General features: G+C 45.9%; 1 protein-coding gene and 1 pseudogene across 7 annotated transcripts in view; both read right to left on the bottom strand.

Moving 5' to 3' along the window:
- Positions 1–750: 750 nt before the first annotated feature.
- Positions 751–11,694, bottom strand: LOC118389228 (platelet endothelial cell adhesion molecule-like; annotated as a pseudogene).
- A 131-nt stretch (positions 11,695–11,825) lies between these two features.
- Positions 11,826–27,991, bottom strand: part of LOC118389397 (regulatory-associated protein of mTOR-like) — a 214,622-nt gene continuing 198,456 nt past the window's right edge. For 5 of the 7 annotated variants that reach the window (XM_052527656.1, XM_052527658.1, XM_052527657.1 and 2 more), the window contains exons 30-36: positions 25,262–25,312; positions 19,375–19,481; positions 18,121–18,248; positions 15,976–16,062; positions 15,637–15,753; positions 15,221–15,350; positions 11,826–14,970 (exon numbers count right to left, since the gene is read on the bottom strand). In XM_052527656.1, coding sequence (XP_052383616.1) covers positions 14,902–14,970; positions 15,221–15,350; positions 15,637–15,753; positions 15,976–16,062; positions 18,121–18,248; positions 19,375–19,481; positions 25,262–25,312 — 689 coding nt within the window. In that variant the 3' untranslated portion in view covers positions 11,826–14,901. The remainder of the gene's footprint in view (positions 14,971–15,220; positions 15,351–15,636; positions 15,754–15,975; positions 16,063–18,120; positions 18,249–19,374; positions 19,482–25,261; positions 25,313–27,991) is intronic. The other 2 variants (XM_052527661.1, XM_052527660.1) reach the window with 1 other exon arrangement.

Raw genomic sequence — 27,991 nt, 5'->3', positions numbered from 1 at the left:
GGACAGGGGCGTAACTTTCACTGGGGACGGGAGGGGGGACATGCCCGCCCCCCCTTTCATCATTGGTATGTGATACAAAAAGGGGGCAACGGTGTGCTTTAGGACCATACGGACGTCTCCGAGTGGTCACGTAGGCTGTTTAGTGTTTATCCAACTGGATAATAATAAAATAAATATTATGCCCCCCCCCCCCACTTCTAAAACCACTTCTGCGCCCCTGCTTAATGATAAGCCCAACCAACTGCCATAGCAAACCCATTGGGGCCAACAGAGTATACTAATTGAGGGGGGTTGGTACCATAGAGAGTAGCCTGGCAATTAGTTCAGCTTCCTTCCTGTTTATTCGTCAGAAGATGTTTCTGGAAGCCTGATCACCATGGTTATCACAGGTTACTGAAGAGACGGCTTAATTGTGGCCAATTAGACCCCTCCCCCAGGAAATGGCGCTGAGTCTTATAAGCTGAAATAATGACGGCAAAGCAAACCCTCTTGTGATGATTCGATATGAGTGAAGGGACAGAATGAGAGAAGGAAGAGGTAGAAAAAGCACTATGAGCGGGAGAAACGGGGAGCAAGATAAAGGGAATAAGAGGGAGAGGTAGCCAGAGTGAAAAACTGGTGTGTGCGTGTGGTCACCTCTGGCAGGGTCCACAGGTTGGCGGTGTACCACTTCAGTGTACTCCACATCAGGCTCATTATTAGACACTGCACTGCTCTCCCCCTCACTGCCTGCACTAGGACAAGATACACATACATTCCATCACACAAAACAGCCCAAGACAGAGGCAGACTTTAGACAACACAGCTTGAAATGTATATGCAACTATAACCCTCTTTATGAATCCTCTATGAATGTACTCTGTGGGTCTCACCTGGGCATCCACTCCAACGACAAGACACAAACACAGATGCACACAGACATAAAGCAATGCTCCCCAACACAAGCTAGGAGATCTAATGATCCAAGATTCCCAGTTAAGTTACTGCCCACTGAAGCTAAATGACTGTTAGGTGTACTAGGAAATTGAGAGTTAAGGTCCTATTAAATTAAAACCGCCAACCGGAAAGTTCTGGGGGGAGGTAAAACAATAGTTATGTCTATTGTTTCACAAGTTGAATATTATTCCAACGCTTGAATGAATTCTAATTCCCCCACAAATGTTTTATTGAATTGATTGGAGCCTTCAGTTGTGACATTTTAACAGGCTGCTGAGCGATTAGAACACCGCAAGAGAACATACTGTAACAAACGATAAGTGGATATCAGGCCTCCATTTTGATTTCCACAGAGCTGTTCCGGTGCCTTATGCACTCTGGCTACTGTTTGGAAAACAACAGGAACACAATAGCTCCCTGCAAAAACAACTTCCCATTCGTTTATGCGATCCCAGATTCTATTGAACCTCAGTGGGCCCAAGCGATTAATTTCCGCTGCCTGCGTTCAAACTCGACTGGCCTGAAACAAACAGTCTGCCCCCAAGTCCACTATTTAACAAACCCCCTTTTATAAATGTTTTTTTTTTCCAACATAGGAAATGAACGCAGACGCTATCGTTTCATTATTCCTTCAAGGCAGCCTTAGCTAGTAAACTTCTTTAAGGATGTTGTGTCTTAAAAGTACTTTAGCCAACATATTAAGATGATTGACAAAGCATCAAACATGGCTTACATATATTGGCTAAGTGTACAAAACATTAAGAGCTCTCTAATATTGAGTTGCATTCCCCCTTTTGCCCTCAGAACAGCCTCAATTCATCCAGGCACAAGGCGTCGAATGCATGCCACAGTTATGCGTGGCCCATGTCGACTCGCGCAAGTTGGCTTGTGGGAAGAAGGTGGACCATTCTTCACACACACAGGAAACTGTTGAGCATGAAAAACCCAGCAGCGTTGCAGTTCTTGACTCAAACCGGTGCGCTAGGCACCTTAAACCATACCCCGTTCAGAGGCAGTTAAATATGTTGTCTTGCCCATTCCACCTCTGAATGGCACACCTGCACAATCCATGTATTATCTCAAGGCTTAAACATCCTTCTTTAACCTGCCTCCTCCCCTTCATCTACTCCCGCCTTTCTTAAAGTATGGGACGCAACACACTGTTAATGGTGGGTCGCGATGTGTCAGTGTACATTTATAATTGTTTCATTAATTACTGGAATTGATTTGGCCAAGTGCAAATGCGCTTTCTGCTTAAGCAGCGGCCTCTGCTCAGTTTGGCAGCTGCGCGAGTGTGAGAGGGAGGTGCCCGTGTGCTTCGCGGTTTACCAGATCTTTCTCTGATTCTCTGATCTTTCGCTGTCATTCAGGCAGCAGATGACGCGCTGTCAGACACTGACTTGTTATTCCCACTCGCCATCACTCACCGTTGTCATCAAACGGACTCATGCTTGCCACAAGTTCTGACTGAGCTCAATTTCATGAAACGCAAATACAGCGATGAGTTTCTTTCTCTTTCAAACAACCCCCTGGCCTTGTACACAGCTAATAGCTAACATTCTCCAAAGCAGGCAAGCTACTGATACTACGTAACAGTACAGATGAAGATGAAACATTATCAGGCCTACTGTACATTTTGCTGTAGAAATTATTTTTGAAAACAAGTATAGGTTGGAACTGTTGCTGTTAAAATACAATAATAATTGTTATTCTTAACTGGAATAAACTGATTGAAACAAGATGCTTTTTAGGGCAAACACACTGTTCTGAGTTGCTCATCTACAGCAGGAAGTGGTCTCCTGCCTGACGGAGAAAGCAGTAGATGTTCTGATCCAGTTTGTCACCACATACCTATGTGAGTCAGTGTTCTCAACTCTGACATACTTAAAAAAAACAAGTCCAGAAACAGTTTCAAGGCTGAGCTTGACCTCTGTGTTGTACTGTCAATAGACCTGCTCCCATTAGGACTGTGTGTGTTTTCTGGTCTACAGATGTGATCAATCACTTTATTCCAGTTCAGAATAAAAAAAGATGTATTGTATTTTAACAGAAACAGTTCCAACCTTGACTTTCTTTCAACAATAATTTCTACAGTAATGTACAGTAGGCCTGATCATTTTTCATCTGTACTGTTGCTCAGGGTTGCACTATCAAAAAGCCGGTGTGTATGTTCTGATATTCCTCTGTGTGATGTGATCAATCCGTTTATTCCAGTTCAGAATGAAAATTAATTCATTATTGTATTTGAACAGCAACAGTTCCAACCTGACAGGTATGTAAGAGTGTTTTAATGGGGGGAAATAAACATTAATACATATTTATATGTATATTTCGTTTAATTGTTATTTGTTTTAGGAATAAGGGCAATGACATGTACCCATGTATAGTTTCATATTTTCCTAAGCTTGGGTCCCAGGAAAACACAGAAATTCTTATTTGGGTCCCAGGCTGAAAAAGTTTAAGAACCCCTGATCTACTCCGATTTGAAGTGGATCATAGCTTTCACCATGATTCACCTGGTCAGTCTGTGTCATGGAAAGAACGGCTGGTAATATTTGGTATACTCAGTGTAGCTACACAGCATTACAGACATTCATTGGTATCTCACCAAACAACATTTGTGCTATTGACAGATCAGATCTATGCATTTAGACACGCACACATTGTTTTTGGACAGACAGACTATTAGACAAATGGGCCAGTTCCATCATTCGATAGACATGCAGTCAGACAGGCAGACAGACACAGTGAGGTGAGAACACAGGACAAAGACAGTATGTTGATAATGACAGGAAAGTAAATCTCTTCCAGACAGCAGCAGGAGAGGGAGCAATGGGGCCAGTTCAACTGTGTCACTGGGATTGATGTTGACAACAAGCCCCTTGGTGTCAACCATATTGTGTACACTACACCTGTACCTTCTGAAATTACATCTACAACACATAAAAAGTAGTAATATTTTCTCCAAGGAACACATTTTGGCCATGTTCCCCTCTCTAAAATGTCTGTGGGGATTTCTTTGTTTGAGCCATTGATCCAAATGTTGTCATCCTTGGTTTTCCTCCCACATATCCCTTTATTGAACCAAGTGGTGCAAAATGTTTGTTCTTTTTTGGTTCAAACCAAAAAAGTCCCTCCCTCTGTGGGGTTTCTCTACACTGTTGCTGGGAGACTGTAGCTGATTGTTGCTGATGTCAGCAGGAAGTGATGCCACACTCTTGCGTCCCATTGGTCGCTCTTCCCTCCATGCCGTCAAAGGGTGGCGCTGCGTCTGTAATAAGATGATATGGCCACTCTCAACAAACACTCAACACCACAATCACTACTGAACACAGCTGCCCTGTAGCTAGCTACATCCTGCCAACCACTGCAGAATCTGCACATCTAATGAGGCATGTTTGCTGAAGTAAAACATCAATTGTTAAGACCCGTATCGATTTGTGTATAAGGAACTAAGCTAAATACACACACAGTAAGCATCTCTGCCATGTCCTCTCTCATGCATTCTAAGTTGCACAGGATGTCTACAGCTGGACGGTAAGACAATGCATTATTGTTCCTCTAGCAGGAAAATATGTGAGGAGATGCAGAGTTAAGAAGTCACCTAAGGTCACCTCAGAGACCCCTAAATGCACACCGTATGGGTGTCATGATATGGACTGACGTCAGGGTGACAACTTCTGACACCAACATGCTACAAGCAGCTTGCATGCTAATGGATAGCATGAAATGGAACACACGTATGGGGGGTGAGACATCTTCACTGTAGCGAGAAAGAGGAAGGAAGAGTGGGAGAGGTAGGGAGAGAGATGCAGGGAGAGGCGGGAGGTAGGGAGAGAGATGTAGGGAGAGGCGGGAGGTAGGGAGAGAGATGCAGGGAGAGGGGGGAGGTAGGCAGAGTGTTTGTGAGAGGAAAAGGGTACAGGTTGAAAGACTGTTAGGGTGGGTGGAGATGAGGACAGGGTGGAGAGAGGGGACAGAGGATGGTTGAAAGAGAGAGAAAGTCAATCTTAAAGTTCAGAGTCGAATGTCCATCTGCTTCCTCCTCTTGGGGTCTGAACTTAAGTGTTCCCTTCATTCCCCCTCTCCTCCTCATCCCCCTATCTTCTGCCTTGCCACTGGAGCTGCCGTAGTGCCAATATGGGGGGGAAGCAGGCTGGGTCTAATTGCTCTGGATAATGAGTGCTGGCCACGTCGTGCTGAGGAGTCACAACCCATGGGAGCCTAGCGCGTTGCCGCTAGCATCCGGATTGACTGTGCTCTCGCGTTAGCCGTCGGCACTAACCACACCACAGGACAGAGGGCAGAGTGGCTGCGGGGAATTTAGCGTGGCTCATGCTAATCAACGCCACAGCAGAGGAGCTCATTGGGGTTCGTTAATAGTGGGGTCAGATAACCTTGCTGGCAGGCACTGGGGTGGAGGGATCAGATCAGACGGAAGTAAACTTGTCAGTTGTCACTGAAGCAGCCCCTGAACAGTGTTGTGAGAAGAGAAAAACTGTCGCTGCTGGTCCAAAGAGGAGTCTTTCGTTTCTACACAAGTGGTGCTGTGAAAGCAAATGAATCTAGACTGGTACATCCAGTAAGAGCAGTAAATAAATGCGTGTCTATGGTGGAGTGTGTGGACACCCGCTGTGTGTGCTGTTTGCCTGTCTCTCAACCTATTGTGATAAGTAAAGCAGGGCCTTGCTCTATCTTCTCAGAGTGTGTGTGTGTGTGTGTGTGTGTGTGTAACTCTCACCATCTACGGTGACAGGCTGACTCTGGACCATGGTAGTGTAGTTGATGGCCTTGCAGTAGTAGGTGCCACTGTGCTCATTCCCCCCTCCCTTGATCTGGTGGGACGCGTTGGATTGGGTTGAGGTGGTGAACAGCGGCTACGTTCCCACTTCGGTACCACTTAGAGGTGACGGGCGGGGAACCTTCCACCCCATAGATCAGGTACATCTCATCTCCCTCTGTGACCCCCGACAGGTATGGGGTGATGATGACTCCTGGATTGGACAGAGGCACTGGGAGAGGGGTATTTCTGATGGTTAAATAAGAAGTGTGCAATAATGCTACAATCCAATGAATCATGGACGTGTTTAACGTTGTATACCATTCCACACTTCAACAGGCTCAGCTATGACTGCGGTGGTGTTTGTTGCTGACCAACGTGTCGACTTTGGGGTTGTTCTGTGCCTCGCATTTATAGTCCACTGTGTCGCTGTAGTGCTGGACGGTGATAGGGAAGATGGCCTGATGGTGCGGCTGCTGCACGGTGGCCGAGTTACCCTCAGAATACTTGTTCCACAAAGTGTCGTCGATGGGTAGGCTGCCTCGGTCTGAGTGACAGCGCACCTGAAGGGCTTTCCCACGATCACTCTGCCAATAGCCGTTATCTCCGGTTTACTGTCAAGAACTGGGGAATGAATAGAACAAGTGATTGAAATTACAAAATGGACTGTTCATGTGGAGAGGTCATTGGAAGCTGGGTTGATTAGGTGACCGTGATTGTATGAGGGCCAGATTGGTAATTTAGCCAGAACACCGGGGTTAACACCCCTAGTACTCTTACGATAAGTGCCATGGGATCTTTAATGACCACAGAGAGTCAGGACACCCTTTTTTATCGTCCCATCCGAAAGACGGCACCATACACAGGGCAATGTCCCCAATCACTGCCCTGGAGCATTGGGATATATTTTTTCCACCAGAGGAAAGAGTGCCTCCGACTGTCCCTCAAACACCACTTCCAGCAGCATCTGGTCTCCCATCCAGGGACCGATCAGGACCAACCCTGCTTAGCTTTAGAGGCAAACCAGCAGTGGAATGTAGTGTTATGCTGCTGGTGATTAACTAAATGAATTTATTCAAAGACAAGTGAGATTGACTTACTTTGGGTCACACATAAAAGCCTTATGGGCTGTAGTAGTGCCTTTTGCTTGGACAGGCAGCTTTGCACTGTACTTTGAGATCATCCTGGCGTCTGCTTTAGATGAGCAATTCCCATTCGTGCGCCGTACCCCTACGGCGACATATATACCATTGAAGCTGCCTGGCGTCAGTGTGTAATTGTCCTTGTAAATGGAATATTTCACATCCGAAGCGCTGATTCTGTCAGAGGAGTCGTTGGTACTCTTGCAGGTTAACGTGAATTTACGAACACCTCTGTCGGATACATGGTCAGAACTGGCTGTGAAAACAGTTCTGTTTGGTGGATAAAAAAACCAATTGCTTCCTCAACACTCTTGGAGGCTGAGTACATGTAAGAACATGCACAAGGAATGTTGTGATGAACATTGATAAGGTTATAGATGTGAATAGGGTTGCCCAGGTTTTTCAGAAATCCCGGTTGGAGGATTCTGGATCTCCTGTTTATTCGCTCCTAATTCCAGGAAACTTCCAACCAGGATTTCTGGAAAACCTAGGAATTTAAGGAACGCTCACCAGAATTTTAACCCTAGCTGCGACTTGGTTATACACTGATAGAACAGATAGCTGTTGAAAAAAGCGTATCAAGAAAGCTAACACCACATTCTACAGTACATTTCAGATTCCTTACAAATCCAGTCACTCACCTGTAATCGTCACGTTTTCCGTTGCTTGCTTGACAACATTTCTCACCTCCAAACTGGACTCAAACTACCCAGAGCGCTCAGCCAGGGCTCTCATGCTGTGGTTGGCTTTACTTTGACCAGTACTCAGCAGAATCAGTCACTTGCTCAGGTAGACTTTGAGCCCAGAGCTGTTCTGGAGGTTACTAATGACACTGCAGATGTCCAGATCTTCCCCTTCGATGATCGTTGGACAGAGATGACAGGTGTGATGAACAGCTCTGGAGGACAAAACGAGGAAAATTGGTCTGGAAGCTGAAGGTTGAAACCAAGAGACTTTTCCCCAGACACATTCTATTAAGTTTCAGACATGGTTAAAATGATTAGAGATGAATTGAGATTGAGAACAGTAGGGTCCTGGACTAAAAAGGTATTTCAACTGAGAATCTCCACTGAATGTGTGTTTCAGTCCAAGACTAGGTTTAACCTGTGTCTTGGAAACCGACCCTAGATGTTCACCGCCATGTTCTGTTTTTGGGCTCCACTCACCTTTTACAGTGACCACCACATTGTTGCTGGCATTGGACGGGACCGAGTCTGTCAGCAGTAAGACCCTGTAGTCACAGTGTAGCTTGTGGGCGCCAGCGCTGTTGAATCACAGCCTAGTCTACACCTGGTTGGTCATAATAATATAACAATGTTAACTAGAAAAGTAAACGTGTGTGTGCTTGCTACTTGAAGTGTTGATGTTTGTGAAATAAGTTGTAGTGGGGGTAAAAAAAAAACCTTAGCAAGCACAGCCAATATTAACACACCTGGTTGGCGTTGACCATCTCCTCATAAAGGTCCTTGGAGTCCTTGTAGAAGTAGAAGACGATAGCGCCGGACTCCCCAGGGGCCTTACACCCAACGGTCACCTCCTCTCCCTTGCTGAACACACGCTTGTCGACGCTGAGGACTGGCGTCTGCAGGCCTGGATGGACACGAGTGTGAGTGAAAGCACGCGGTCACACAGATTTTAAAAAATCACATGCCATAGACAGAGTTATGCTTAACTTGCAAGCTTTTCAGTCCACAACAGAGAAGAGTTGACAGAGTACTAACCTGTCACAGTCAGTTTCTCAGAGTTGCTGCTTAGCTCCTTGCCCTGTATGTTCACCTTGCATTCATACTTCCCAGTGTTTGCCACTCTGGCCATGCGCAGAGAGTAGAGGAGGTCCTCTATGGTGGTGGTGCTCCTCGTGTACACCACGGGGTTGTCCTTGTAGATGGTGTATTCACGGTTCAGGAGCCAAGAGCTGCTGACTAAGGCCTGGCAGCGTACCATCACATTGGTACCTTGGGAGACGGCGTTGCTGGGCTCGAGAGTCAGATTGACACTTTGGATTGTGAACACTGGAGAAATAACTCCACGTCAATGCTCTGACCAATCAAATGTTCTGTATAACAAAAGTTCTAGAAAACAAGCCTTTGTGATCTTATACCAAAGCACATTATTTAGTGAATTCACACTCGGTAGTGACATTAATCTTTTCACTGAGGCCAAAAAAGATATCCCCATAGTAAGAGAACAGTGCAATAAAACACAGTGCTATATAGCGAGTCATCTTCCAGCTCCAAGATACTCAGGAGATGAAATCACTCACACCAATGAATTGGATATAAACACAGACCCTCAACAAAAACAACATAAGAAGTCCTTTGATTCAGTTCATGCTGATAGAGAACTGTTGTCCCACATTTGTCCTCCACAGAGTACTTCTTTAGATAAAAGGGGCCTCCCAGCGGGGAGGTGCAGGAGGAGGCGGCGTGTGATACTGCTAACACGAGTTTCCAAAGCCTTCCACAACTTCCCCAGTGTCTCGTACTCCAAAAGTGTGAAAACACTGATAAGACAAGATCCAGGAACCAGTCTCATAGGATTTCCAGTGTGTCAATACAGTTTTAGCTGTGTTAATACTATGATTAGGGTATATCAGTCACCTCTCAGTATAAGATATGTTTCAGTAAAACAAGTCCATAGCATTAGAAAGTAGATAAGCAAGAACGTCCAGTCCCAAAGCACACAATCTATGAATACACAAACCAAGAACGTCCAGTCCCAAAGCACACAATCTATGAATACACAAAGCTTCAGAGAGAGAACCAAAACAATAGCTGAATACATTCCACTCCAAAAGAAAAACCTGAAATACACAGAGTTCCCCAGTTTTGCAAACTGCATTCACTGCACTTTTGACTATCCTATTTTAAGAATCTCTTCAAGAACACTTTAATACATACATGCCTACGATTCCGCCACTTGGCCTGGATGGAACAGGAGGAGGAAGAAAACACTACATCAACGTAAAGAAAATCCATACTTCCTTATTTCCCCACCCAACCCAAAACCCTCCCAGAGGGAGATTATCATCAAACTTCCTTACAGGTGGGGAGGAGTACAGAGGTTAGCAGTAGTAGTTGGGTGATCATCCTGAGTGAGGGCTGTCGGGGCTCCCACATCGGTGGTGGTTGTCCTGGGCTGATGCGACTGGGGGGATAGTAGTGGGATGGGAGGAGAGGACAGGGGAGGTGCTCTACCTCGGCCAGAGTCACAGCGAGCAGAGCCCTCGACTTGGTTTCATTTTCCAGGAAGTGACTGTTGTTTCTTCGGGATGTGGGAGCTGTTGGAACTTTGCTGTTTTGGAATGTTCTCTTTCTGGGCTGTGTGTGTAGTCATAGACACTGTTCAGCATGCTTAGGGTGCAGTAGGAAGGAGCTAACCTTTGCCCCCCCAAGTGTCTGGGCCTCTACAGGTACTATGGGGTAACATGAAGTGGGGCACCCTTGCTTCTGTGCTCAGGAGAGCCTGTTTCCTGAGGGTAGGATATCACATTGTGCTCGTTCGTTACAGTTTACACCGTCGTAAATCCCAGCATGCCCTTCAAAGCTGTCAAAACGACTGTTAGCTTAAGCTCCTAGTTACGGTTTTGTTTGTTTTAACTTCTACTGAGCTACCTACCGCCAGACATATACCTTATTGGATTAACTTATTAGAACAAAATAAACAGTTTTACTATGATATACCACTCTTACCTTTGTACCAATATGAAATAAAAAAATAATATGAAAATGTATGCACTCACTACTGTAAGTCACTTTGGTTAAAAGTATCTGCTAAATTACAAAAATGTAAATGTACATTTCTTAAGGGCAGGGTAAGTTACTTTCTAAATGTAATCCGTTATGGTTACCTGTCCAAAATTGTAAAAAGTAACTACATTTTTGGTTTACAATAACTCCAACGTAATCGTATTACTTACTTTTGGATTAGTTTCCCTTTAAGAGGCATACATTTTAATGTCATTGAGAAAACAGAAAGGGGTCCATGTATTTTTTTCACTCAAGAACCAGCAACCTCTTTATATCCCCTTAAGCAGGGTTGGGGACTAACTGATTACATGTAATTTGATTACAAAACAAACTAATCTTTTACACTACCAGCAAAATAATAATCAGATTACAGACACTTTTGAAAAACTAGATTACTTATTGGATTACTTTTAAATTCACTTTAGAATTTTTGCCTGAGATTCAGTTGGGCAAGACAGTGCGAGACTGGATTTATCAGAGCTCCTGCCCTGCCTCCAGTTAAGGCACACTTATCTGTACCTCCAGACCAGTAGGATTCTATTCCATGTCTAAACTCAGATAGGGGACTGCTAGTTGGCAAGTATCATTGGTTGTTATCAATTAAACGCCGCAGCCCGTCTGGTGTTCAACCTTCCCAAGTTCTCTCACGTCACTCCGCTCCTCCGCTCTCTCCACTGGCTTCCAGTTGAAGCTCGCATCCGCTACAAGACCATGGTGCTTGCCTACGGAGCTGTGAGGGGAACGGCACCTCAGTACCTCCAGGCTCTGATCAGGCCCTACACCCAAACAAGGGCACTGCGTTCATCCACCTCTGGCCTGATCGCCTCCCTACCACTGAGGAAGTACAGTTCCCGCTCAGCCCAGTCAAAACTGTTCGCTGCTCTGGCCCCCCAATGGTGGAACAAACTCCCTCACGACGCCAGGACAGCGGAGTCAATCACCACCTTCCGGAGACACCTGAAACCCCACCTCTTTAAGGAATACCTAGGATAGGATAAGTAATCCTTCTCACCCCCCCCCCCTTTAAGATTTAGATGCACTATTGTAAAGTGACTATTCTACTGGATGTCATAAGGTGAATGCACCAATTTGTAAGTCGCTCTGGATAAGAGCGTCTGCTAAATGACTTAAATGTAAATGACTTAAATGTAAATGTCTTTATACTGAGGCTTTCTTGACCTTTAACCATAGACAAACCAATGTCACGGCAAACAGAGAAACAGTTAACAAAGTTAAGGCCTCTATTCAATGCGTCTCGCTGAAGTGTTACAGATTGTACGATAGACATGTGAAGGTCATATCCTATTGAGCCGAGATATGCAGCATTTATGGTGAATGCAGTGTCAGCTAAAGTAGAAACATTGCCATATAATTTCAATCGCTCTGTAACTTCCACGATAGGGATTGAATAAAGCCCTAAATCTGATTTTATTCAGAACATTCATGAAATACCAAACAAATAAATACAAGGATTCAGAATGAAAAACAAAAACAAAATGTAGCAAGCAGCACCTCGAATCTCAGGCTTAATTAAGTCCATGAAAAATATTTGAATCATCTCTTTGCTATGAAATTCATACCAGGACTGATTTTCACAGACACCCACTCCTCAGAGGATTTTTTAAAAGCGGTCTGGTGAGAAGGAAAATATGCCTGATAAAAAAGTAATATTCATTTTTTTAAACATTCCTGATCAACTGATATGGTAATGACACGAATATTGTGACGCAATAGCAGATACATTTGTCTTACACAATACATGTAGAACTTCATAACGAGAGCATGAACATTAACAAACACCAACAACAAAAAACACCAGGAAAACTAGTGTTGTTGTGGATTTGGTTTATTTTACTGACTTCATCTCCTGTCCTATAAACCAGTCAGCAAAGCCGTCTTCCGTCACAGAGAAACACCCGATTGCTTTAATTTCTCCTAAAGTATTCAAAGTTTATTTTTGTTTCAATATCTAAAATGTTAAAACTCAAAGCAGTGATTCTGAGCATGGCTGAAAACCAGCGTTGTGGGGTTTTGCTGTAGGTGTCAGTGAAAGCAGTGGAGGCTGCAGTACCTCCTCCGTACCCTAGAGGGTGAACTACTGAGCGTAGTGGGGCTTGGTTATGACCGCGAGCGCAGCCGCTTCTACAGAATGCTTGGCATGTGTTACCGGTTCAGTCCACAGGCAAAGCATTATTGTCCATTCCCTTCTAGGGTGATAGCCAAGCTGAGGACTTTAGAGGCAAAAAGGTGACGGTAGCATCCATGGGGGAGTACTGTATGAGGAGAGACACCGTGTGGGTGAGAGTGTCTGTGAAAGGGGGAGAAACAGTCCTCTCTCATCTCTCCATCCCACTGAGGTCCAAGGCAAACAAACACCAGCAAATTAAAAATATAAAATCACAAAAAACTAAATTAAAAATTCAAAGAAAAACAGGAAGGTAATACAGAGCAAACCCAAAAAGCGACCCCTAATAGAGGCACATTAATTGCGATACCGCACTTGGAGCGAGTGTTGACCAGAGGGGTAACCCTTGTTAAAAAAAAAGAAAGGCACCTCAGGACTCACTGAACTGATTTTGACCTTCTTAGTTCGTCACATCAAGAGTAACACCAGACCATGTGGCAGTCAAACCTCCGTGCGTCTACCATGCAGAGACGTCGTGGTATTATGTGGCTCATGAGGTACCTGAGCTAGTGTTGGAGGTTGACAGAAGGAGCTGTGGCTTTTGACAACAAGGACACTGAACTGAAGAAGTGCTATGGATTGTTACTGTGTATTTACCAGTGGTGTGCAAGTCTGAAGTCACTCCTCTTTTTCGACCCAACTTCTATCACAATCTTCTTGAAACTCTTTTCCTGCTAAAGAACCCAAACACGGCTGGCAAATAAAACCAAGGTTAAAATAAAAAAAAACTAAGATAGAAGAAAATTGCCGTAGACATTTCTCCAAAAAGGGTAGCGGATAGCAGGGTGGAGGTTGGTAGTTGTACAGGGGAAAGGGCTGCCTAGGGCTGGTGTGTGTGTTTCTGGGGACAGTCCATACAGAGTTTATAAAGTCCTCATAAGCCTGTGTGCAAGAATGCAGCAAAGTAGCAGCAGAACCCCATTCCCTATTCCCCATTGGTGTCAATGGGGACGAGGGGATGCAGTGGGCGCTGTATTTCTTATCGTCCAGCGCGGGGTGCTTCTGGCTGGGGTTAGGTCTGTAGGAAAGACGGGGGATGGGCACGGGTCAAGCGGGCCTCAGCCAGAGCTCTGGAACTGATACTTCAGGGCCCCAGCAAACTGCTCCGTGTATCCCAGTGCTGGGGCTCCTCAGGCGGGTATGGCTCAGCTGATGAGTGGGGGGGTCTGGAGCTAGAGCAGCAGAAGCTTGGAGGCTGTAGAGAGCTTCTAGCTAATTCCTTATTGCTTTGCAGGTAGGGCAGACAAGTAGCATCAGTCTAGGGATTAGAGCTGAGCAGTAGTCACCCATTGCGCTATGGACATGGGATCAGCCTTTGGGCATAGGACAATGGAGATGAATGGCAATAGTTGGTGAGGTTAGCACAATTGGGTGAGGGTGCATGGATGCAAGGTCTGGTTAGTCCTACAGTATAGCATGGTAGTGGACATCTGTATGGGCATCGGTTTGTGTCCAACGCTGTGGGCCGGCCCACTTTGGGCTCATCTGTGCTCTGTTCTACATTTCACTTTCTTTCAGATGTGCCCCGTCTGTCAAAGTGCCTGGCTGTTTCAGAGGAAAAGCCTGTTGTTCAACATCTTGTACACAAACAGTGAGAGAAAGTCTATTAGCTACAGCGGGGGGTTCAATAAGGGTTGTGCAGGCGTCCGTGAGCCACGCCTTTCAGGTCCAGAGTCGTGTGTGAGAGAGGGAATTGTCTATCTCTCGATAGCCTCTTGACCCCGATGCATAGAGGTCAAAGAAAGGTAATGTAGAGGTCACTCCGAGTTCATTCAGGTAGCGACAACGCCTGTCTCCCCCAGCCAAGGCTGGAACCTTTAAAATAGACCTATTATTCATCTCTGTATACACGCAATTAAATATACACGCTCCTCAGCACTGCCAAGTCTACAATCAATAGCTTCATAATAAGAATATGAATAAAACGATCAAGAATAATCAGATAATCAGTCAACATCATAACACGAGTTTGTCAGCAGCCATCACTATAGAACATTCAGGGGTGGTAACAATGGCATATGTACATTAGAAGTCATTTACATCCTGGCTCCGAGTGGAGAGAGGTCAGGGGTCAAAGGTAAAGTTCAAGGGGGGGTTGACGCTGAGGGGTTATCTGAGCCTCTTCTCCGCTGAGTAGATGGACATGTAGTAGTCATTGCTGCCCACCGCCAGGTGGGGCTGTTGGGAAACAGGGAGAGAGAAAGAGAGAATATAATGGACTCAAAGACAGGTGTAAAATCATTCATTTTCCAAACCATTTAGTGTAATTAGGTGTGATTGAAAAGACAGGTTTTGCAGAGTATAGTTTAAGAGACATTGGGATAACTCCTTGTACCCACGCAACTTATTCACCCAAATCGTAGTTCCCATGTTACGTTATCTAGTTGAGATTCAGACTACTATGAAGAGAGTAAGAATGGCGTAGTACCCAGTAGGGATGGAAGGCCAAACAGCTGATGGCCCCGATCCTTTGGCCCATGAAACCATCATAATACTTGATGTTGCTGATCACGTCACCGTTGGAGTTGTACACGGCTATGAACTGGTTCATCGATCCACTGGGAGAGGATGGAGAGAACGAGAGAATGAAGGAAGGAGTGAGAAATTAGCTTCATAGCTGGTACCAAATGTAGCAAACGTTGAAATCGTCAGACCGTCTCCCACCTTTCATCCGTTGATATAGTATTGACCACATTTAATTCCTCAAAGTGAGTTTAGACCATAAAGTTTGATAGAGGGTTACAAAAAATGGGTTATATCCATCTGGAGTCCTCTATCGAACTCTATGGTTTAGACCATTTATGAAGGCCCTTCCTGCCGCGTGCCGTAAACCTGTGAACTCACCAGGCGAACAGGTTGGCCTGTGGATGGATGTCCAGCGCCGTTAACCCCTTCACCGTCTGCAGCACGTTCACAGAGTCCGGCGACCGCAGCTCGAAGAACCGCACGTCTCCATCGACACTGGGGAGGAGGATGAAGGAGTCCAAACAGTACATGACATGTTATCACATCCATTTAGATCTACAGGAAGTAGGGCCGCTGGTTTTGGACCGAGCCACAGACAGCAAGAGAACTAGAGCGTGTGTGAGAGTCAAGAAAGGTAGTATGACCAAATCTGGACACCCGACCGTCACAGAAATATTCCATCAACCAACCATCCAATCACTCATCAACGAGCACTACCTGACACTAATGATTTTGCCGTCCGTCTGCTTCTGCAGGTGGGCCTTGACCACCCAGGACGAGTGTTCCCTGTATGTCATCACACGACTGTGGGGAGACACAGAGGAAAAGCATCATCAACTTCAGTCCACCCACAACCATGTTGTTCACAGGAGAGACAGAGGCAGATGTGAAAAGTAAGCAGGGTGAGTGGATGGACTCCAACATAGTTCATCAACATGCAAGACGCCACACAGTGTAAAAGTGAAGGGTGTATGAGAATTTAAAGCAGTGCCGTCGTGTTGATCTGAGTTATCAATCAAATGTATTTATAAAGCCCCACTTTGTGACATCAGGAGATGTCACGAAGTGCTATACAGAAACTCAGCCTAAAACCCCAAACATTAAGCAAGGCTGTATTGTGTGTATATGGCCACTGGGTGTCACCATAAGTACATGGGTATAAGCAATATTGGACAGCCCGTCTCCATGGTAACAGCATCCTTGAGTGACAAGACACTGTGATTGAAGATTGAGGAGGTAGTTGCCCCTAAGCACAGATCTAGGCTCTAGATGACCTAACCTCAAATCCTAGCTTTAAGAAGCAGAAAACAAATCTGACTCTGGGCCAGCAGTAAGAAGCAATCAGAAAGCCAAAGTGAGGACCAAAACCTATCCCCTTGGCAAAAATAGTTACAAACTCTAAGAGTGTGCATCATTGTGTGTTCGCCTGAGTGTGTATGCGATGTGTGTGTTTGCTTGGCCCTCTACTGGTTTTAAAGGAGAGCACAAACGGAAAGGGTTCGACAGTCTCAGTGCCTGAGGGGAAGCTCTTAAATTAACATTAGTTAAAGATTTATGGGACACTATGGCTTAAATGAACTGTTTTCTCTTTGGGGATTAACTAAAATAATGTTTGGCTGAAGATGCGCACGACCTTGTGGACACAGGATGTGGCAGGAGAGCTGGGAGCTTCCAGGTGAGAATACAGCAGAAATCAGTGATATGAGTCTTCAAATAAACCGACAGTTTTATTTACACCACACCGTTCATGAAACTAGATCGCTCCTACAGACAATCAGTCAAGTGGCTGTGACTCGCTATATAAAGCAGGCAGACAGGCATCAAGACATTCAGTTACTGTTTGGCTGAACGTTAGAATGGGGAAAAACAAGTGACCTAAGCGACTCTAAGCATGTTATGATCGTCGGTGCCAGACGCTCCTGTATCTCAGAAATGGCCGCCTTCCTGAGTTTTTCACGCACAACAGTGTCTCGGGTTTACTGAGAATGGAGCGACAAACAAAAAACACCCATTCTGTGGCAGTCCTGTTGGCGAAAAAAGCTTGTTGATGTGTTTGAATGAGAAAGGCAAGAACCGTGCAAACTAACGGGCGGACCACAGACAGACAAATAAATAATGGCGCAGTACAGCAGTGGTGTGCCAAACAGCATCTCGGAACGCACAACTCGTCGATCCTTGTCACGGATGGGCTATTGCAGCAGACGGCCACACCGGGTCCCACTCCTATCAGCTAAAAACAAGAAGAAGTGGGCACGTGACCAAGAATAGACCTTCGAGGAGTGGAAAAACATTGTCTGGAGCATGACAGCAAGTTCAGTTTACTTGAGTGGCCTGTGTAGTCCCCAGATCTCAACCCAATACAGCATCAGAACGTACTGACGTCCAATCTGAGTGTGGAGCGTTTTCCGACGTCTTGGAGAATGCCCCGAAGAATTTAGGTTGTTTTGGTGTCAAAGGAGAGTCCGACCCAGTACTAGATTGGTGTACCTAATAAACTGTCCGGTAATGTATATGAGATGACGTGAGAAAAAAAATGATTAACAGCATTACCTATTTTGCTTTGCACATACGATTTTACATTGTTTCTGATGATAATTTAAGGGGATAAAATATATCTGATGCTAATGAGAGTTTCATAAAATATTAAGACACACAGCTTATCTTTGCTCGACTGGGAATAAGAAGCCCTATGATTAGAAATGAATTAGGAAGAATAGAAGCCCATTCACATTTTAGACAGAATAATGTGACCAGGTTCGTGTGCATGCAGGGATGATTCTCATTGTTGAAGCCTTTATGAAAGTCAAAGTGTGGAGGTAGCATTACAAGTGTGCGTCTGTGTTTGCGAGTGAGAACACTCACCACTCGTTGGCGCCCATTCTCCTGTCATAGAGGCGGACCGAGCCGTCGCCCAGCCCCGCTGCGATGAGAGACCGCTGTGAGTCACATGATAGGCAAGTCACACAGCTGTCTGCCCCCGTTGGGATGTCCTGGTAGACACACACACAAACACACACAATTAGTTCAAGCAATGTCGGGGGAAAAAAAGGAATTACATTGTCGTTGCCGTGACAAACTTTGTGGTTGTCACGGCGCTCATTAAACATTGAGTAACTGGCTAACAACTCGATCAATCACGTCTACAGCTGACTGATGGAGAATGCTGTCTGGGCTCTGCCGTCAATACAGCCAGAGACAGGGCAGGGCTCGCATACCTACCATACTACTGTCTCTCAAATAAAGGGTTAACAGGTTGAATGGAAATACAACCGATAATGTTGAGCCAGGTGCTGAATACCAGGATACATTCAGTACCTTCAGAAAGTATTCATACCCCTGGACTTATTCCGCATTGTGTCATGTTACCGCCTGAATTCAAACTGGATTAAATACATATTTTTCTCACCCATTATTCTGTACAGGCTTCCTTCTTTTCACTTTCATTTATGTTGGTATTGTGGAGTAACTACAATGTTGTTGATCCATTGTCAGTTTTCTACTATCACAACTATTCAACTAACTGTTTTAAAGTCACCATTGGACTCACGGTGAAATCCCTGTGCGGTTTCCTTCCTCTCCGGAACGGAGTTAGGAAGTTAGCCTGTATCTTTGTAGTGACTAAGTTTATTGATACACCATCCAAAGTGTAATTAATAACTTCACCATAATCAAAGGGATAGGTCTGCTTTTTTTTTTTTTTTTTACCCATCTACCAATAGGTGCCCTTCTTTGCGAGGCATTGGAAAACTTCCCTTGTCTTAGTGGTTGAATATGTGTTTGAAATTCACTCCTCGACTGATAATTGTATGTGTGGGGTACAGAGAACGCAGTCATTCAAAAATCATGTAAAACACTATTGCACACAGAGTCTACGCAACTTATTATTTGACTTGTTGAGCACATTTGTACTCCTGAACTTATTTAGGCTTGCCACAACAAAGTACCCACACTTCCACAGATTGTCATAATGCTCCCAATGGACCTATTGGTCAAAACTTGTAGAAAGGATTTGAGATTTGTCACCTGAGAAATCATGGATGTGCAGAGGCACCTGTGACATTTCAAAACAACGTCGTTGATAAACGGGTTAGTTATGTTCAGTGTGTTTCCCTTCACCTGAACCTTCATCTCCCTCTCCGTGTCCCAGATCCTGATGACCCTCACGTCTCCAGACGTCATCAGCAGCCCCGTCTCCTGCTCCCAGTCCACCACCATGCCTGCACCTAAGAGAGGACTCTGGTTAGTAACACACACAGACAGAAAGATACAAGGGAACACACACAGGCGGAAACACCATTGACAAAGACCCAGCTGTCAATGCCCGGGACACGGGGGCATGATCTACCAGCTGAGCATGGGTCATGATGTAATCTGCCAAAAGTTCTGACACACTTAGACTGGTGGATGTAAACAGGAAACACACCATCTGAGTCAATTGTGGGTCTAATGAAGAGTCACTGTCATCAGACGTCAGGCTGCCAACCCTGTGACTCACAACAGGCTGAGGTTAAAATACCTACTCCTCTTGGGGGGGGGGGGCTTTACTTGGCTCATTGCATGCTATCGTCTCCTTGTGGCAGGCTGGGCGCCTGCAGGCTTGACCTTGGTTGTCAGGTGAACAGTGTTTCCTCCAACACATTGGTGCGGCTGGCTTTCGGGTTTAGCAGGCGGGTGTTAAGGAGCACGGTTTGGTGAGTCAGGTTTCGGAGGACGCATGACTCCACCTTCGCCTCCTGAGCCCGTTGGGGAGTTTCAGCGATGAGACAAGATCAAAATTGGGAGGCAAAAATAGGGGGTCAAAAAACCAAAACAAAAAGACCAACTGCTCTACCAGATGTTACTACTGGCAGGCTGCAGTGACAGGGTGTCACACCCGGAGAGAGAGCGAGAGAGCGACAGAGATGAGAAAGGGAGAAAGACAGTGAGATGAGAAAGACCGAGAGAAAGACGGCAAGAGAGAGAGCGAGAGATGAGAGAGAGCGAGAGATGAGAAAGAGCGAGAGATGAGAAAGAGATGAGAGAGCGAGAGATGAGAAAGAGCGAGAGATGAGAGAGCGAGAGATGAGAAAGAGCGAGAGATGAGAAAGAGCGAGAGATTAGAGAGAGAATAAGACAGAGCGAGATTAGAAAGACAGATGAGAGAAAGAGATTCGTGAGCGAGAGAGAGAGCAAGACAGATGAGAGAAAGAGAGAAAGACAGAGATGAGAAAGGGAGAAAGACAGTGAGATGAGAAAGACCGAGAGAAAGACAAAGAGAGAGAGATGAGAGAAAGAAAGACAGCGAGAGATTAGAGAGCGAAAGAGAGAGAGAAAGATTAGAGAGATGAGAGAGAAAGACAGAAAGAGATTAGAAAGAGAAAGACAAGCGAGAGAGAAAAACAGCGAGAGAATTTAGAGAGAGAATAAAACAGAGAGGTTAGAAAGACAGATGAGAGAAAGAGAGAAAGACAGTGAGATGAAAGACCGAGAGAAAGACAAAGAGAGACAGATTGGCGAGAGAGAGATGAGAGAGAAAGACAGCGAGAGAGATGAGAGAAAGAAAGACAGCGAGAGAGATGAGAGAAAGAAAGACAGCGAGAGATGAGAGAGAGAAAGACAGCGAGAGAGAGATTAGAGAGAGAAAGACAGCGAGAGATTAGAGAGAGAAAGAGAGACATTAGAGAGAGCAAGAGATGAGAAAGAGCGAGAGATGAGAGAACGAGAGATGAGAGAGAAAGACAGCGAGAGAGATTAGAGAGAATAAAACAGATTAGAAAGAGAAAGACAAAAATAGATTAGAGAGAAAGAGATTAGCGAGAGAGAGTGAACGAGAGAGAAAGACAGTGAGATTAGAGCGAAGAGAGAAAGACAGATTACAGAGATGAGAGAGCGAGAGATTAGAGATGAGAGTGAAAGACAGAAAGAGATTAGAAAGAGAAAGACAGCGAGAGAGAAAAACAGCGAGAGAGAATTTAGAGAGAGATGAGAGAGAGCGAGAGAGATTAGAGAGAGAATAAAACAGAGCGAGATTAGAAAGAGATGAGAGAAAGAGATTAGTGAGCGAGAGAGAGAGCAAGACAGATGAGCGAAAGACAGAGAAAGACAGATTAGAGCGAGCGAAAGATGAGTTTGAGAGATTAGAGCACGTGAGAGAGAGCACGTGAGAGGGCACGCGAGAGATTAGAAAAAGCCACAGCTACGCGGGCTGTCGGCTAGCTCCGGCGTCACAGCTACGCGGGCTGTTGGCTAGCTCCGGCGTCACAGCTACGCGGGCTGTTGGCTAGCTCCGGCGTCACAGCTACGCGGGCTGTTGGCTAGCTCCGGCGTCACAGCTACGCGGGCTGTCGGCTAGCTCCGGCGTCACAGCTACGCGGGCTGTCGGCTAGCTCCGGCGTCACAGCTACGCGGGCTGTCGGCTAGCTCCGGCGTCACAGCTACGCGGGCTGTCGGCTAGCTCCGGCGTCACAGCTACGCGGGCTGTCGGCTAGCTCCGGCGTCACAGCTACGCGGGCTGTCGGCTAGCTCCGGCGTCACAGCTACGCGGGCTGTCGGCTAGCTCCGGCGTCACAGCTACGCGGGCTGTCGGCTAGCTCCGGCGTCACAGCTACGCGGGCTGTCGGCTAGCTCCGGCGTCACAGCTACGCGGGCTGTCGGCTAGCTCCGGTGTCACAGCTACGCGGGCTGTTGGCTAGCTCTGGCGTCACAGCTACGCGGGCTGTTAGCTAGCTCTGGCGTCACAGCTACGTGGGCTGTTGGCTAGCTCTGGCGTCACAGCTACGCGGGCTGTTAGCTAGCTCTGGCACACATGCAGACGAGTGGGGTAACACTACAGAGCGTACTCAGCCACCCACAGAGCTGGGACCCTCTCTCTCTCACACACACACACACACACACACACACACACACACACACACACACACACACTGGCCCCATTCAGAGACCAGAGACTGAGGGAGATGAGGCATTCCTTTGAAGTCTGAAGCTCTGTGTTAGTGAGAAATTCCCATCTCTTGTTGATGAGGAAAGAGGGAGAGGGAGAGAGTGCAGTAGAGAAACCCTAGTCTTGTTTATTATAACTTTAACTATTCCAGGCAGATAGTACTAAAGTCAATGCTCACAAGCAAGGGTTGGAAACTCCAAATATTTCCAATCGTTTCGTACTGAACATAAGCACATTTTGTTTTGCTCCATCCCAATGTTCTAATCAGCATAATAAAGTTCGGAACCGGTTCAAACCAGAAGAAAGTACAAATTTCGAGAATTTGGCAGTAAGTCCAACCAGCCGGCCTCACAACCTTACCTAGAAAACTAGCTGGCAGACAAAAAAAGAGAATGTTGTTAACCAGTTCCCATGCTTTTAAAATAATGCTTATGTTCCTGAACACTAGAGATCACTTTCGTTCCGGGTTCTGTTTCCGTCCCTCAAAAAAGCGTCATTCTTTCGAGTTTTCGGATTTGTTCCCTGAATCGGTTCCATCCCCTGCTTACAAGCCAACACACTGACTGAACCCTATGTCATGAAAATAAGGGAACAAAACGGTCTACCCCATCTCTCATTCTTCCCATCCCATCGTTATTCTCCTCCCACTCTGACACCTCTCTTTTCTGTTCACTCCCTCCATACAGTTCAACCGTAACCAACTCCAATCAAAAACATCTCTCAGGCGCTGAAAGGTCACATCAGGGTCAACGCATTGAGTTCTTACACAGACTGTCTCAACTTCCCTAAAATGAGAGAATCAGCAGCATAACCAGGGATCTTAGAAGTCCACACATATATCAATAGCGACATTATAGATGGAGATGCCTGACTGAGGGAGTGGATGTGAGGTAGTGCTGGAGGCCCATTGTTCTCCTTAATAACGACTACAAAGGCGGCTAATGATTTCGTTAGCATTAGCATACTCTATAATGGAATGGATATTCCGGGGCTGCCTGTGCGTGGGTTTTGCTGGTGCGTATAGAAGCTAGCTACAAGCGCAATTAGGTTATCCTACAGCTAGCGTTCGCATAAACTAGCGTTAGCAGTCTCTAGTGGCTACGATAGCCCCATTCCACTACTCATTCTGCCCCTGGCTCTCTTCCCTAATACCCTCCTCTATAGCTCTCCTTACATATCCCTCAGTCTCACTTCATATTCCCATCACTCATTATTTCTCTCTAGGAGACTAGCACTGCCTCTGCATTCTCAATCCACACCATTATCACCTGTTGATGGACTGGCTCTCACACACGCCGCAGTTTATTAAAGACTGCACCCCGACTTCAATTTACCTCCTCTCTCTCTCTTTTATTCCCTTAATCGTGTTTGCTTTGAAAGTGTCCTCGAGGACCCCGGTGATGGAATTAACTAGGACTACGCTGCACAAGCCTGTAGTTAACGATGAGGGCGTAACCACGGATGGGGTTGATTTGATGGACACGGGCACCGGAAGTTGATTAGGCTTCTGGCGCTAGGCTAGTTGACCTGTGAGCTGACGAGAGACATACAACTCTAGAGTGGAGCCTGTTTTGAACCTGTATTACAGGCTAAGGGAGTATTAGAGCAGTGATGACTAAAAACTTTGGGTCCAGAGTCGCTGAGACATCTGAGCCTTCTCTCATATTCAGCCTCTGTTTTAGTTTGTCCCTCTCTCTGTCTATCTGTCCGCCCCCCTCTGTTCCTCTCGCTCTGTGGACGTATCCTCTTTTAGTCCTACATCTCCCAGCCACGAGCTCCCAGAGGCCTTTTTAACAAGCCTCCAGCCATCCAGTGTATGTGGAGTAGGACAGCCCCAGGACTGCCCTACTTTCACTCAAAGTTCCCCAGTCTAGTCAGAGAAAAAGAAAACTTCCTCAAGCTGCTGCAGGAGAATGAGAGTTGAGGGGAGCAATAGACGAGAGAAAGAGAGAGAATGAGAGAGGAGGGAGAGCGCAAGATGTTATAAACAACATTTGCATGAGAACTTAATTAGGTCTGCGCTCTGTCTGTGTGGACGGGAAGTCGATGTGTGTCTCCCTCTCCGGAATGCTAAACAAACACTAATGATAACTCCACAGGGTGTAATGAGGGCTGAGAGGGAGACGGGCGCTGCTCCACAACAGATATAAAATAAACAGCACCCAAAAAGGCAGGCAGGCTCTCCCTCTCTCTTCCCCCCTTTCTCATATCTCACTCTCGGTCAATCCATCACTTTCTCACCTCTCTCTCCCTATCCCTTCCATCTCTCTCTCTCTCTCTCTCTCTCTCTCTCTCTTTCTCTCTACCCTCCTTCCCAATCTCTATGGTCTTCACTCTGACACACATTACATGCCAATTCAGCTGCAGAGGAAAAACCCAAGTCTGGATGAAGACAGTTTTAAGGCCCCTTGCTTGGCTGTGGAGGGAACTAATCATTGGTACTGTAGAGTCTGGAGTAAGGGCCTCAGGGCTAGAGGAAGGAGGTCCATTATTTCTACTATCAACATCCCACATTACCAGCAGGCCTCTAATTATACACTGTAGATTATTTTTCAGGGCATCCTCAATCATGTTATAACACATATGGGGGTGCCGTGATGACAGTTGTAAGACTAATGTGGGTTCCCTGATTAGTACACTACTCCCACTGGAACTCCTGTAATTCCAACCCTGCAACGATACCGAGGCCGATAGAACCAGAAACGGCACATTCACATCGGAGCTGAAGCATTGCTCTAACTACGTCGACACAAACTTTTTATTATCAGGGTAAAACAAGCACACAATTCATAAAAACTAAAAAGACAAATCTGAGTTGTTAATATACCTGCATTTAACTTTGCGTGTAAAAGCTTACAGTTAAAACTAGAATCGTCAACCCCCTTCATGTCTGTTTTGTACATGACCACTGGTAGGAAGACACGGTACCAGCTTTAGCCTGTGGAGAGAGGGATACTGACGAAAGGGAGGCCTGGGAGGGGGGCGGATCAGGCTACAGGAGGAAGTAGTAGTGCAGGGGCAGACTGCTGGGGTTTGTGCAGCACACTGAGTCAGACGAGAGGAAAAGACGACGGCAGCACTCACCTCCCTGTCCCTTACTCCTGTCCAGACAGATGGAGACCCGCCTGGCCAGACCTGCGAGGGATGGAGCAGAAAGGAGGAGGCAGGGAGATGGGGGAAGGAGAGTCAGAAGCACATCAGCCCCAGCACCTCACACTGTTAGCAAGGACCCCCGCATGCACAGACACACACACACACACACACACACACACACACACACACACACACACACACACACACACACTCTGTGTTTTTGTTTGTGCGAGTTTGAATCCCACACAGACAGACACACAGACAGATAGACACATAAGCGTACACAGCCAGACACACAATGAGAAGCGGAACAACAAGGCTGCAGTTTACCCAACATGACATCTTCCAAATGAATACCGCTGATACACCCCGATCAAAAACTATGAGAGAGAGATATTCCACTACTCAACTACTGGCTGTGCATTTAAAAACAGGCTCCAGATAGCTACACTCCATCTTAAATCATATATGCATATAGGGAATAGGGTTCCATTTGGGATGCAGGTCATATCTCATCTAAAAGCCTAGAGGGCAGAGGAGTCTAAATCCCCTGTACCACAGGGAAGACGAGTGTTTGTGCACACCTCGTTGAATGCATGTGTGTGTACGTACGCATGTGTGTAAACCGAGTGTACAAAACATTAGGAACACCTTCCAAATATTGAGTTTCACTCCCTTTCACCCTCAGAACAGCCTAAATTCGTCGGGGCATGGACTCTACAAGGTGTTGGAAGCGTTCAACAGGGATGGTTGCCCATGATGACTCTAATGCTTCCCACAGTTGTGTCAAGTTGGCTGGATGTCCTTTGGGTGGTGGACCATTCTTGATACACACTTGAAACTGTTATGTGAAAAACCCAGCAGCATTGCAGTTCTTGACACACTCAAACCAGTGCGCCTGGCACCTACAACCATACCCCGTTCAAAGGCACTTATATCTTTTGTTTTGCCCATTCACCCTCCGATTGACACACAATCCATGTCTCAATTCTCTCAAGGTTTGAAAATCCTTCTTTAACCTGCCACCTCCCCTTCATCTACACTGATTGAAGTGGATTTAACAAGTGACATCAATAATGGATTATAGTCTTCACCTGGATTCACCTGGTCAGTCTATGTCGTGGAAAGAGCATGTTTTGAACACAGTTTATAAGTGTGCATGTGTGTGTTCTGCAATACAACAGGACTAACTGCATATAGCATAGTGATACAATTAACACCAACTATTACAGTGTAGGGGAGCTGGCAGCCTTGTTCTGCTAGAGGAAGATGAACATAAAACCAACCAAAGTCAACGTAGCAGCAAAGTAGCAAGACAGAGTTAGAGGATCTCAATGAAATGAGACAAAATGAGAAGGAATAGCACCCGACAAGTCGTTACTGGATGGAGGGGAGAGCGCGTGTTATGGAGATGGGGGAGATTTGGAATGTGTTTGTGTGCGTGCTTCTGAAGCAGTTACAATCGGTGCCAACGATGATCTCACGATGGCATCTGTTCATTGCAAGTGCGCCAGCTGTATCAACGCAAGCTTGAGCTGTGCAGACCATCTCTACCTCCAAGGTGAAGTGGTGGTTAGTTACCCTGCGAAATCCTGATTGTTGAATACCTTGTTGACTGTGATATCTGCCCTACTCTGAAATCTTCAGGGATGTGTGTATGACAGCTCTCCCTGTGACGCTAGTTAACTGTGTCACCTCTCAGAAGGCACCCTGAGCAAGGACGCTGCTCATCTTTGTTAAGGTGGGACACACACAGCTGGTGGTCCGCTGTACTGTCAGAGCACACATGCACTCATTAGAATAGAATGAGTGTGTCTCATTCCATGATTCGACACAGCTGTCAGAGCTAACATCCTGCTAGCTAGCTCCCTTGCCTGTCCTCCTTCACACCCAGCACAGATAATAATGGAATGTGATTCAGCTATGTATTGAATGTCAGACAACAGCTCATCCTTGACCTGTATATAGTCACACACTTTTCTTCTACCGTACATTTCAGTTACACTGTTTATACTCAGCACATATTTATTGATATACTGGATACCTGGCATAGCGCACTCTTAATATATCTAGTGCTGTACATAGCCTTCATATATCTGGTGTAAATTCATCTGGTGTACATACGTATAGATTGCATTTGGATTACTGTTACAGTGCTTTGTGGGTTGTTAATTAGATTCATCCCGACGTGTCTTCATTTCGTTCTTTAGATTTTACTGCATTGTTAGGAGCTAGTAACCATAAGCCTTTCACAGCACCCGCTATATTTTACCTTTATTTATCAAGGCAAGTAAGTTAAGAACAAATTCTTATTTTCAATGACGGCCTAGGAACAGTGGGTTAACTAGCTTGTTCAGGGGCAGAATGACAGATTTGTACCATGTCAGCTCGGGGATTTGAACTTGCAACCTTTCGGTTACTAGTCCAGCACTAACCACTAGGCTACCCTGCCGCCCCATAACATCTGCTAAACTGTGTATACGACCAATAAGCGTTGATTTGATACAATCTCAAATGAATGAATGAATTCAGCAGCCAATTTCCTGCACCTGCACCTCCATAAGCCTCTGAACCGTCATACGTCAGAGAAGTACAGGAGAGGAACATAGACAAGCAAATGGCAGATGTAGAGTGGGAAATATGCAGGGGTTGGAGAGTTGGTGGAAAGGGGACGTGGGGAGATGGGGGTCTGAATTCTGAGCGGGTGGGGAGGAGGGGGGA

Source organism: Oncorhynchus keta, chromosome 10, assembly GCF_023373465.1.
Source record: "Oncorhynchus keta strain PuntledgeMale-10-30-2019 chromosome 10, Oket_V2, whole genome shotgun sequence".
NCBI classification, from domain to species: domain Eukaryota; kingdom Metazoa; phylum Chordata; class Actinopteri; order Salmoniformes; family Salmonidae; genus Oncorhynchus; species Oncorhynchus keta.
Note: the sequence above shows the minus strand (reverse complement) of the source record. Positions and strands in the feature narration are given on the sequence as shown.